The sequence below is a fragment of the Xylona heveae genome, assembly GCF_001619985.1.
Source record: "Xylona heveae TC161 unplaced genomic scaffold L228scaffold_8, whole genome shotgun sequence".
Lineage (NCBI taxonomy): Eukaryota > Fungi > Ascomycota > Xylonomycetes > Xylonales > Xylonaceae > Xylona > Xylona heveae.
Window position 1 is genome coordinate 358,016 of NW_017264200.1, and position 11,774 is coordinate 369,789.

General features: G+C 47.8%; 5 protein-coding genes across 5 annotated transcripts; 2 read left to right on the forward strand and 3 right to left on the reverse strand.

Annotated features, from left to right (window-relative positions):
- The first annotated feature begins 614 nt into the window (after positions 1–614).
- Positions 615–2,531, forward strand: L228DRAFT_248869 (ketopantoate hydroxymethyltransferase). Its single transcript, XM_018332958.1, has 3 exons — positions 615–1,429; positions 1,499–2,012; positions 2,065–2,531. The coding sequence occupies exons 1-3, from the start codon at positions 1,031–1,033 to the stop codon at positions 2,169–2,171; spliced, it is 1,020 nt and encodes a 339-aa protein (XP_018186659.1). The 5' UTR covers positions 615–1,030; the 3' UTR covers positions 2,172–2,531.
- L228DRAFT_248870 (APG12-domain-containing protein) lies at positions 2,251–3,514 on the reverse strand. The gene is made up of 4 exons (XM_018332959.1): positions 3,069–3,514; positions 2,544–2,743; positions 2,410–2,483; positions 2,251–2,347 (listed from the first exon to the last, which is right to left on the reverse strand). Exons 1-3 carry the CDS (start codon positions 3,409–3,411, stop codon positions 2,424–2,426), a joined length of 603 nt encoding a protein of 200 aa, XP_018186660.1. The 5' UTR covers positions 3,412–3,514; the 3' UTR covers positions 2,251–2,347; positions 2,410–2,423.
- Positions 3,515–3,965: 451 nt separating this feature from the next.
- Positions 3,966–6,803, reverse strand: L228DRAFT_284177 (hypothetical protein). Its single transcript, XM_018336202.1, has 3 exons — positions 5,958–6,803; positions 4,368–5,900; positions 3,966–4,311 (listed from the first exon to the last, which is right to left on the reverse strand). The coding sequence occupies exons 1-3, from the start codon at positions 6,480–6,482 to the stop codon at positions 4,207–4,209; spliced, it is 2,163 nt and encodes a 720-aa protein (XP_018186661.1). The 5' UTR covers positions 6,483–6,803; the 3' UTR covers positions 3,966–4,206.
- An 888-nt stretch (positions 6,804–7,691) lies between these two features.
- L228DRAFT_197893 (hypothetical protein) lies at positions 7,692–9,260 on the forward strand (the record flags this gene model as incomplete). The annotated part of the gene is made up of 1 exon (XM_018329617.1): positions 7,692–9,260. A coding segment is annotated over one exon (1,569 nt), but the record flags the coding sequence as incomplete, so codon positions are not given.
- A 279-nt stretch (positions 9,261–9,539) lies between these two features.
- On the reverse strand, positions 9,540–10,909 carry L228DRAFT_248873 (GroES-like protein). The gene has a single exon (XM_018332960.1). It carries the CDS (start codon positions 10,683–10,685, stop codon positions 9,732–9,734), a length of 954 nt encoding a protein of 317 aa, XP_018186663.1. The 5' UTR covers positions 10,686–10,909; the 3' UTR covers positions 9,540–9,731.
- Between the last annotated feature and the right edge of the window lie 865 nt (positions 10,910–11,774).

Sequence of the window (11,774 nt, forward strand, 5' to 3'; positions counted from 1 at the left end):
GATATCGGCATCATCCCACCGACCCCACCACATGGTGTCACAGTATTCACCACAAGTTACCTTATGCAAGTCGCATACCTACCTTAAGCTCAATGAACTCTGCCCGACAAGGATAAGAGTTGTACTTTAATATCCAAATTGGTCAGGTATCAAGGCACATGACAACTTACTGTTGCCTGCAATTTCTGAAAAACAGCAAAAGTGCCACATATCATTTTACGGATAAAGAACCATTGTATTGTTCTGCTTGCAAATGGCGGCCGGGTTTTGTAATGCATGCATGAGTCGCATGCGCAGGTTTTAGGTGCCGAGGGGGAAGCAATGTTAGCCGCCCCGTCGTACGAGTTTATAAGGGGAAGAAGGCCTGAGCTCAAAGGGAGAACTGAACGATGTTGCTTTTACGCTGTATTTACCCGGGGCCTTCTATCCGTACACTCCGGGAGCCCAACAACCTCGGTGTTGAGATTATAGTAGCTATTCGACTACTCCTCCGGTACAGTAATAATCTGACCCCCAGTTGCCCCTCGCTGCCCCTCATGGCCACCCCCAGCCTCCGTACCTTTTAAGCGGTAAGTTCCTGGCCGTTCGGGGCTCAACTAAGCCTCTTAGAGCTCACCACCCTTCACCTCGGTCTCCGTCCAGAAGAGGGTCCCTTTTGTGCCCACGCTGCGCGTGTTTTTACTAATACTTTAGCTCATCCAGGTAAGTGGAAGAAGCAACTTAACCCCATATTGGCTAGAGCGCCTGCGCTGGGAATCAAAACGACGCAGCGGAACACGCTGGGGAACTGGAGACAGACAAGAACCGAACAACGACAAAAAAAGTTCGCTACTCTTCCAAAGGGACACCGCCTACGCGGCAGTATCCATCACGACAATTACTCACTTAAAAACATCGAACGCCCGCCGCTCGCCATGGATCCGGTCATCCGAGCTGACATTGTTGAGTCGTTTCAAGTGGCGCGCAGCCCTTGACAATCATAGAATTTCAACTCCCATCGTAAAGAGTGCCAGTATCGTTCATCGCCGCTATGTCGCGTGTTGTCTTGTCTTCTATGCGATCCGCATTCCAACAAGGTCTTCTTCGCCCTACGCCTTTAGCGTCCTTGCCGCCTCGAGTCCTTCTTTCACAGACTCAAGCGCGATGGAGCTCGCACTCGCCGTTGGGCACTCCGTCGGTCAACCCCCGAAAGAAGGTCACTTTAGGGACTCTGCGATCGCTTTACCAAAAGCAAGAGCCTATAACCATGATCACTGCTCACGACTTTCCCAGTGCTCATGTGGCTGATGCAGCTGGCATGGACATGGTACTGGTCGGAGACAGCTTGGCCATGGTTGCCTTGGGCATGGAAGACACCAGTGAGGTAGTCCTGGAAGAAATGATCCTGCACTGCAGATCAGTTGCACGCGCAACCAAAGCTGCCTTTACCGTAAGTCACACAATCACTCGCCAAATGTCTGCCATCCTTCTCATGCTAATAAAAAATTTTTTTGTTCAGGTAGGAGATCTTCCTATGGGTTGTTATGAAATCGCACCGGAGCAAGCCCTCGAATCTGCTATCAGAGTAATCAAGGAAGGTCGTGTTCAAGGCATCAAACTGGAGGGCGGTCTTGAGATGGCGCCAACCATTGCCAAAATCTCTGGCGCTGGCATTCCAGTCCTTGGGCACATTGGCCTAACACCGCAACGACAACATTCCCTTGGGGGCTTCCGTGTACAAGGCAAGACCACGGTTGGAGCCCTGAAGGTGTTGGAAGACGCTCTGGCCGTTCAGGAGGCGGGTTGTTTTGCCGTTGTACTAGAGGCCGTCCCAGCTGAGGTTGCCAGCCTTGTGACAAAGAAGCTTCACATTCCAACCATTGGTATTGGTGCTGGTAGTGGTTGCTCTGGTCAGGTCCTTGTCCAAGTCGACATGTCTGGCAACTTCCCGCCTGGGCGTTTCCTGCCAAAATTCGTAAAGAAATACGGCGATGTATGGGGCGAGAGCTATAAAGCGATAGAGACTTATAAGAGTAAGTAAGAAGCTTTGTAAAAATATATTGCAGATGGCTGACATCAACATAGCCGAAGTAAAGAGCCGTGCGTACCCGGCGCAAGAGCATACTTACCCAATGCCAAAGGAAGAATTCAATGAGTTCGAGTCTTTGGTTGAAGGAAGGAATCTTGCTTAAACTCCTTTCCCTTTCTTCTCTTCTTTAAAACTTCGATTATACCATTTCTAATTTGGCGTAAACTGCGTGGCCGCAGCAGCGTTTGGCATATCCGCATGGGAATTGGCGTCTATACAGCATAGTCTGAATTTTCCTGAACTGAGTGCATTTTGGATGAAAATTTGGTGGCTTGTAACCTTTTAATGTTATACAATCAGATTTTCTGTCTTCAGAGACCTAATATAAGCTGATACATTACCTTTCATAAAAGTACTACCCGAAAGCTGGAGTTGTGGAGTATGCGATGATTAATTGATCATCCCGCTTGAAGCACTATATAACTTATGAATGATGGACGGAGAATGAGAGACACAGCTTATTTGAGAAACCTACCCTGTACAAATTCCCTACCTCCTCGTCCAAGCTTGGTGCAAACACACTATTGACATAGAGAAACACTGAATCGTTCCCCTTGATTTCGGGTCTTTTACGGAGAAAGTTAACAACAGCAGCGAAAGGCGATTTTGCTTTGATTGTGTAGACTTTCTTCCGAAGTATCGGTGCTGACCCCACAGCTTGAAACCGAACAGTGACTTTCGACAATGTCAGCAAAGATTGAAACACATGTTCATTTCACAGAAGGCAAAATTCCTAGCTTGGATGTACATGTAGCGGCCGAGCAAAATACGTGCAGCAAAAGCCAAAATCACAACAGCATAGCAAATAGGGTATCAGGTTAAGATCCAGTTAGACATGGTGCATAATAATGCTAGTAACCAACATTAAACAATAATTGTAGCATATCAACAGCTGTTGCGAGAATGAGGGAAACAAGAACACCATATCACACATATAAAAACAAAGCTGGCTTTGAAAAGTTCTGTGCATGAACCAGTCTAGAAACGAAATTGCACCGACCTTTCTCTTGTGGCAATGAGCCTGCATTTTCCAGGGCAGCATGAGCATCATGAGGCAACGCAGCAATCATGACTGAGGCTGCCATAGTGAGTGGAACATCAGCGAGGTAGTGCTGGTCGCTTTCATCGTCAGGAATAGCAGGCGCTGCTGCACCAGCTGCTGCTCCCAATGTAATCTCTGAGCCCGACCGAGAAGCTCCCAAAGCAGGGCTTGGGCTGGAGCCATTGCTTGCATTCGCGCCTGAATTTTGGTTATTGCCTGATACTGGACCACGAGTGGAGGGACGGCGGTCTTCCCGAGAAAGGAGCTGGCTCTCGCCCAAATTCTGACTGTGGCTCGCCATTAAAGAAAATAAAAGGCAAACGGATGATTTAATAGAAGTAGGACTCAGGATCCTGTCAACGACAGCTTTGAATACGAAGTCTTCCAAGCTCTAACTTTTGACGATTAACTTATCATTTGTTGTGTATATTATGCAAGAGGACGCGATATATACACAAGTGCGGAACTCCAGCGGCGGAACTTACCGGGTGATTCTTGGTCGCCAGAGGGAGGAATTGTCCAGACCACCGTTTGATAATTCATTTTGGATTGCACATTACGCACATCAACATCAAATGCAGACATAGACCATTTACAAGATCACCTGATGCACGGAACTAGTTACTAGAGCTAAAACATACATTTGCAGCTAAAGTGGCAGGTGCCAGTGAGCAAAATTCATATCATATACATCTTATCAGCGTTCCTGTATAAAAGCCGCGGCTTCCAATATCAATGCAATGAAACGCGTTCCAAATAAATGCATTACCTGGGACGAAAGAGAATGATGAAGTGAGAAGCAGAGAACATCTAAACAGTAATGCCTCACAAGCGCCGCGCCATGCAGTCCGTTTCAAAAAAAAAAAAAAAAAAATTAACAAAGCAGAGAAAACAAACTCAAAATCGGGCTTGGTCCGACTCTAGAGATAAGAGTATAAAAAAAGAAAAGAATAAAGAGAATGGGTAGAAGAATCAGTGTAAGCTGCGCCACTTGCCTCCGAACACTGCTGTGACGGAATATCGCAATAACAGGCTCCTGAGGAGTGACAGATCAAGGTTTCGATAAGTTCGAAGGTAAGGCAGATTTGGTTAGGTGTCACATTCCCTTGAGCGGCCGATCCAATTGGGCAAGGAGAGCATCGAGTTCGGCCCAGTTGTCCAACGAAAGGGCAAATCTTCGGTGCCTACGCGAGAAAGTATGCTATGAAGATGTTTAGTACCAGATAACAACAAGGAGTCCAAGGGGGCCACTCATACCTCGTCAAAATCGTCAAATTTCTCTCGGCAGTTCTCGCAATATCCTGGTTTAGGCTCCTTCCGTTCAACCCTTCTCTGGGGCTCGCGAAATTTTCGAACCCCTTGTTGCCTTCTTGCGGCTTCTTCCTCTTCAGACGGGGTTGGTTCCTCTTCAATGTCGCCAAGTTCATCATGAATGCCGTCTGGTTTTCTCTTGGCCAATCGAGTTTGCGGGATAGGTCGACTATGCCTTGTCGTGGCAGCAGCCGCCGCGGCCGCAGCAGCATCTGTCACTCGGAAAGAAGAGGACACACTATTTGCTGATGGGACACTGTTCCGCTCGAGGACCTTTCTTTTCAGCTCCTGGACCTCTTTGCTAGTGCCAGCTTTTGCGCCGGGTGCAGCGGCCGTAGACGAGATCATCTGAGATCTGATTGCTGAAGTGATATTAGATGGTTGCACGCCGGAGGCAACAGGCTCGCCCCCATGTAGGCGCGATAGCCCATTAAGTCCGCCAAAAGCAGAATACGTAGTAGGTTGGGATTCGCGCGCAACTCTATCAAGGCTCCCTCGCTTTGCGGGAACGGCTTTTGGTGGCTCAAATAATTTAACACTGGGCATTTCTGGCGTCTGCTTCGAAGTAGGTTTGTCTGTGGGTTCCACTTGATTTGAATCTCGCTTCTCTGTCTCAACGACCGCAGATTGTTGTCTGGAAGCTTCCAGTGCCGTTACTGCTCGAGTTTTCGGTGCTGTCTCCAGTCTCTTCTGAGCTTCAACTTCCCGGAGCCGCGCACGCTCCTTTTCACGATCTCTTTTACTAGAGCCGTCATGGATGAAGGGGCATCTTCCGTTACCCACACTGCGAAATTGCGGCCATTCGCCATCCTCACGATGGGCGACTTTTGGGTATTCCCTCACCATGATAGGTCTATTTTTTTCCTCCATGTCATGAATGTAGATGAAAGGGCCTCGAAAATGAATAAGTTCTTTTGTGGAAACGGTAGGATCTCGGTCCGCGGGGCCTTTCAGCTTCTCATTACGCAGGAGGACAGACAGGGCATCTAGCTTGGTGCCAGCAGCCGTTGCAGCGGCATTCCCTCTTGTGTTGTGGGTGTGCTGCGGATAAGAACCAGTATCCGTATCAAACAGCGTTGTCATCATACGCTGAAATTTTTCTAGAGCCCATATTTTCATTCCCATCTCTCTGGCTCTATGTAGCACGTCACCGCTACTACCCTGCTGTTTCTTAGAGTGTGCATCCTGAAAAGGCAGCGTGGTCGGGATTTTCCGACCTAATGGGGCTTCAAAAGTGAACTTGCACCTCAACTGAGACGCTTGTGACTGGGCGTGGGTTGCATCTGACGATCGTTCCAGTAGAGACGGGTCGATGGTGCGAGGTTGATCAGGTTGGTCGACGCGCGTCTGATCCTCTTGGGCAGTATTCACGGCAGGCGTATGATCTAAATTGGCTGCAGTTTTTGCATCGAGTTCAGGAGGGATCGGACGGGTTGTGACAACATGTGTCACAGCCTTGGAAAAGAACTTTTCCTCTTGCTGTATTGTAGAGATAATATTAGATAAGGTTCCAAAACATTGACAGAGTGAGCTTACCGCTCCTAGGGCCTTGATCTGCTTGGAACATTTGACCCGTATATCTTCTGGAATGCTCTCAAAGAAGAAGGTGAAATGGGGAAAGACTTTTCGATAATGTTTTTGCCATTGTCGAATAGTTTCAAGGTTTTCATTGACAATCTTTTCATTCTTTGCCGTCTTCAATTGTACAGCCTTATCACGTGCAGCAACTAGTCTTCTTTCAAATGCAGTGGGCTGCGAGTTTGTAGACCTTTTGGTGAAGACTCGACCCTCGGCACTCTGAGCCAGTTGTTGTTGTTTGCTCGCTTCGAGCGAGTTCGACGGGTTGAGCTCATACATGAGCTTTTTTGCTGGCGGTGCTTGACCGTATGGGAGCTCGCGTTGGACGCTACTTTGGGATCGAGATCGTTTTGAAGCTGCTGCAGCTGCCACGGCCCTATATGGAGAATTGGCGGCATTCGGGACGTTTGCCAGAGGGACCCTTCGAGACGACATGGTAGATGGCAGTGCTTGGGGTGAGGGAGGAACAGAAACAGCTGCCATTCAGAAAGGATGATCGGGCACAATAAGCCCAATCGTCTTGTGAGGAGGGGTAAGAAAGCTAGAGCTCGACACGCGACAGACACGTCTAAAGCCCCGGCAGTGGATCAGAGAGCGGCCATGGTCGAAAGACTAAAACGAGACGAAGGTTGAGAATTTTCTCTCAAATGAATGTAGAAGCAAAAGAGTAAAAGAAAGGTAAGACGAGGTATAGAAGAAGAGAAAAAGAGAGTCGTGTGGGTAGAAGAGACACGGCCAAGATTAGGGAGGAGAGAGGGCAGTTCTATGAGGTTTGGGTTGTTGTGGAGTTAGTGGTTGGTGTTTATTGTGAGGACGCTAACACTTACCTGGCGACGTTTACTATTTGAGCGCGAATCCCGGTAACACTGGCTGTGTGTGTCGCCTTCGCTTTGGGTTTAACCTACAAGTTAATTAACCTTGCATAACGTAAACCCAACTTGAAAAAACAAACACTTTCAAAGCTCTTCCTTCCCGACTTGTTTCCAAACATGGCACAAGTGAAGCCATTAGACAAATGATTAAGCAGACGGTTGTATCATACAGTTCTTTGCAATCAAGGAATGCTTTTGAAATATCTCCATCTTGTAGATAAAAGGCGCTGAAATTACAATAATGCCCCACAGATCCGCGTACTGAACCACGCGATGACAGCAATGTGTGTCGTTGGCTAACATGAGGAGACAAGAACTACACAATGTCCAAAATAAAACCCCTTTTTAGTAGATTGAGATGTTGCTTCATGCAAGATTCGACACTTGAAATTTGCCTGCAGAAAAAATTATTGTAGTTGAGACGAGAGTCTAAAAAGCAAGGATTGTTTACATTAAGCTCTACTATTTGTATGATATGTTTTTTATTGCATCATATATTGTACTGCAGTAGCACTGAGTGTACAGCGACGGCACTCTTCGTTAGTAGTGGCTGACTTGATGGATTATCAATCAGAATTTGAACGAGTGCAAGAGAACTTAGATCTTGGTTCTCCTTCCGGTTCCATCCAGGCAACTTTAGTTTTCGGGATCCTCGCGACCCTTTGTCATCATCGTCATGCCATTCCGAAACCGACAGTTGGATTGAACCTCGACACTTCCCAATTCCATGCGCAGCATGAAATTTCTTTGAATGACAGCCTTGATGTGGACAGCGTAGCTGTCTACAATGGAGAACTCTGAACCTCGCACGGCTCGCAGCCGGGTGAGATCCAAAAAGGCCTGTGACAGTTGTCGACAGCGGAAGCGCAAGTGCGATGGAAACCGTCCCTGCGGCACATGTATGCGCTACGAATATGAATGCACCTATCCCAAGACCAATCGCCGAAAGCATGCAACAATTACAAACGATCCGACCTCACCTCCTGTTGCAGAGGGGCCTGGATCTTATACTGCGCTCTCGCCGGTGAGCTCCGAGAAGCCCCCAAACCCCGGGGAAGGCCACAATGACGGGACATTGGAGCAAAAAAGCGACTCCCAACCCTCAGTTGCACCTCGGGATATGACACAGTATAAATGCAGATTTATTGGACCGGGCAGCGCTGTTGCTTTTACGCGTGATGTTGGGGTTGATTTGCAGTTGAGCAGTGTCCCAAGATTACATTCGTACGCTTGGAATACTGGCATGAGGCTGGAGAACATTCCTCGAATAGATTCCCGCATCACCACTCTAATATCGCTTGATTGTTGTCAACGCTTCTCGAGCGCCTATTTTCAAGCGGTGAACCCTCTTTTTCCTCTCCTGGACGCCGAACAGTATGCGACTCAATGCGCTCATCATTGGAGTCGAGCAAATGCCGGAACTGATTTTGAGGCCGTAGTCAGTATCGTTATTGCGCTGGGCTCTTTGTTTTCGCCACAGATGCCCTGTCTTGCTGAGGCAGAACTCGTCGGACATGCTCACACAATTTTGGATGCAGCCATATCGCAACCGCCAACGACGCTATCCTTATACATTGTGATCGGATGGATCTTGCTCTCACTATATCAACGCCTTACCACGCGTCCTACTATATCGTGGATGTCGATCAACATAGCAATGCACCTTGCCGAATCGACGGGATTACATCAAGAAATCGTTTCCGTTCAAAACGATAGAAATGTACCGCCCAGAGTACTCGAACCAGAAGAACTTGAAACTAGACGCAGGGTCTTTTGGGTAGCGTGGTCACTCAACCGATTCTTCGCAGGTGAAATGGCCCGATCAAGAGTCAAACTTAACAATATTCACTGCTTGAAACCTGCGCAAAAAGAGGGTGATTTCGTTAACAAACTTATATCCTTGACTGAATTGATACCCGACAATGTCGGATACTCGGTCAACAACGACGTTGAAGCGGATATGAAAACGCTTCTAGAAAAGCTGCCTGACCTCGGAGATGGCCCGCCAATCTTCTCCCTTCTCAAAGCAGACGTGTGTTTCCAATGCTACAGACGGCTTCGACTTTTCCGCAGGGGCCTCAAGGGCGAACAGACTGAATCCATTTTAGGTGTGATCCGCAGTTCCGTCGCTGAAGCTAGAAAACTTTGCAATGAGCAACAGCCTTGGTGGAACATTCTGAGCACAACCTTTCAAAGTCTTCTTGTTCTCATCTCTATCAACACGGCCAGCAGTATAAGCTTAATTCCGGACGTAACCCAAGCTCTAGGGGAGATCGCCGCCGGCTACAATACGCATAATGCCAGAGAGGCACTGCAGATCTCACAGCAAATGGTCCGCAAGCTGTTAGAAAGGAAACGCGAAGAAGTCTGTGCATTGGAAAATGCCAGCTTGGAAATGGAGTCTGCAATTCTCCAGCCTATGTCAGACGTTGCTTCCGACTCGAACTTGTTTGAAGGAATGACTGCCGATAACATGGCCTGGACTCAATTCTTCTCTCCACAAATGCTTGGCGATTATTTATTTTCTGTCTGAACAATCAATGAAGCCGAGGCAACTTGAACAATGGTAACGGTAAATCGATATACTCCATAGTTTTTTTGCAAATACGATATCATGATCACAATTTATAGCGAGATATGCAACTCACGTTCAATGTCGCAGGCTGTCAAATGGTACAACATGCGATCGGGATAGTCATTGTATAAAATTCTAGTGAATATATTTTCTCTTGGAGGTATGAATAATTTAAATAGGCTAGAAAAGCAAAAATCATGGCAAACTGACAAGCTCTAATTATCTGGGCCACATTGCGAAAATGGCAGCCGTTTCGGTAGTTGAGCGACAGACTCAGCAAGAGCATCATGGAACGACAACAAATCGTTTCTTTGCTGCTCTGAAATTATTGTAGACATCCACCACCTCTTCACCAAGCTTCACTTGAGTAAACTCATCGTCTCCCTTCATCTTGTATCTGCCATCATCAAAACCAGGTGCTATTTCGGCCAAGAGGGCGGCTGTTTCCTCGGGCTCATAAGCAAGGGAGTTGGTGCCAACAATCGTCTGCTCCTGGCGATAGACAGTTTTCAAGGAAAAAGTGAGCTCAGAGTCTGGAGGGTTGCTTGCGATATAAGACAGCCGACCTCTAAACCCCAGCGCTTTGAGCGCATTGGACATTAATTGCGGGTCGCCGACTGTATTGATAATGACGTCTGCGCCACGACCGTCGGTCAACTTCTTGACACTCTCGAGCGTAGGGTCAGAGGTCAGGTTGATATCCGTGGTGTCGCCGCGGGAAGCGGTAATCGTCTTACAACCAATGGAGCGGGCCAACTGAGTGGTAGCATCTCCTACCGCGCCAGTCGCTCCGAGGATGACGACGACATCCTTTGACTGCGTGTGCGCACGCTTTAAGGTGAGCAATGCTGTAGTCCATGGAACACCAATTGATGCCGCCTGGACAAACGACAGGCGTTTCGGGATCTCGGTCAATCCTTTTTCGGAGACGAGACAATATTCTGCATGCGTGCCGTCTTCGGTATAAGAGAGAATATGACCACTGGTGCCAAATACGCGTTTGCCATTGAGCGACGAGGAAGGATCCTCGACGACGCCGGCAAAGTCACGCCCGGGAATCCGCGGGAAGGTGGTATTAGGAAAATATCCTTTGGCGTTGCTGGTGTCACTGTTATTAATACCAGCGGCATGAATCTTGACCAGCGCAGATCCGGGTTTTGATTTCGGAATAGGAAGGCTGACGGCATTCAGGGAAAACGCGCCAGAAGCATCCTTGTTGATGCGGAGTGCTTTCATCATCTTGTTGGAAGGCAGAAGAGTGAGAAAAGATTACGGAAATGGGAGGCAAAATTTTTCAGAATAAATGATACAAATGAACTGAAACGAAAACAATCGATTTATTTGCCAATGAAGAAACAAAAACGACAAAAAAAAACCTTTATGCACTTGAAATTGGTGAGTACGTGATAACTCTTTAATTTAAATCGATGCACAATAGATTTTGTGGTCCTGCAGGGCAGCTTATTACCCGCTCAGGAGCTTCTCATCCGCAAATCAGAGCTCGATCCCAGTGCAATTTTTCCTAACATACGATATCTAGAAGGCCAATGTGGAGTATGATTCGAATGATCATTCAATGTAATTGCTATCATTTGCTTGATTCCAGGTCATCATTGCCTTATCTCGGGGTTCGGAGCGGATCAGGTGCGGGTAATGCGGGGATTGCCCTTTATGTACATACTGGACGGTGGCGGGTAGAGCGGGCTTGTTTGTAGGGGGAGGGGGATTTATTTCCGCGTCAACTCCGTTCGGAGCGGATCAGGTGCGGGTAATGCGGGGATTGCCCTTTATGTACATACTGGACGGTGGCGGGTAGAGCGGGCTTGTTTGTAGGGGGAGGGGGATTTATTTCCGCGTCAACTCCAGCACACCGTAATGTGGTTAACTGTGTTGCGTTAGTCACGGGTGGCTAGATGACTGATGATTAAATAATTTGGAGTGGGATTGACTAAGGTGGGTACTCGTAGTTAACCAAGTGTGTCGCTTTGGTACCTGCGTGGCTGAAGAATACCTACCGTAGTAGGTAGGTAAGAAGAGGCTGCGGAAGAGACAAGGCGGAAATTCCGCAGGTGCATCTGGCTAAGTCAATACCGTTAGTGAAGGCAGTTAGGGTACCCTTACCACCAGTCCTACCACTGTCAGCTCTCATAGTTACGTCGCCCAACCTCAGACAATAATTTGGGCGGAAGAAGAACGAGCTGGGGGATCGTCAGCCATGATGAGGCACGTAATCTATTCATTCTAGATCGATGGCTCTCCAGGACAGTCCTATTATACCGTTTTCCACCCTTCGTATGCCCTTGTTCGTGTCTCTCTTTTGTATCACAA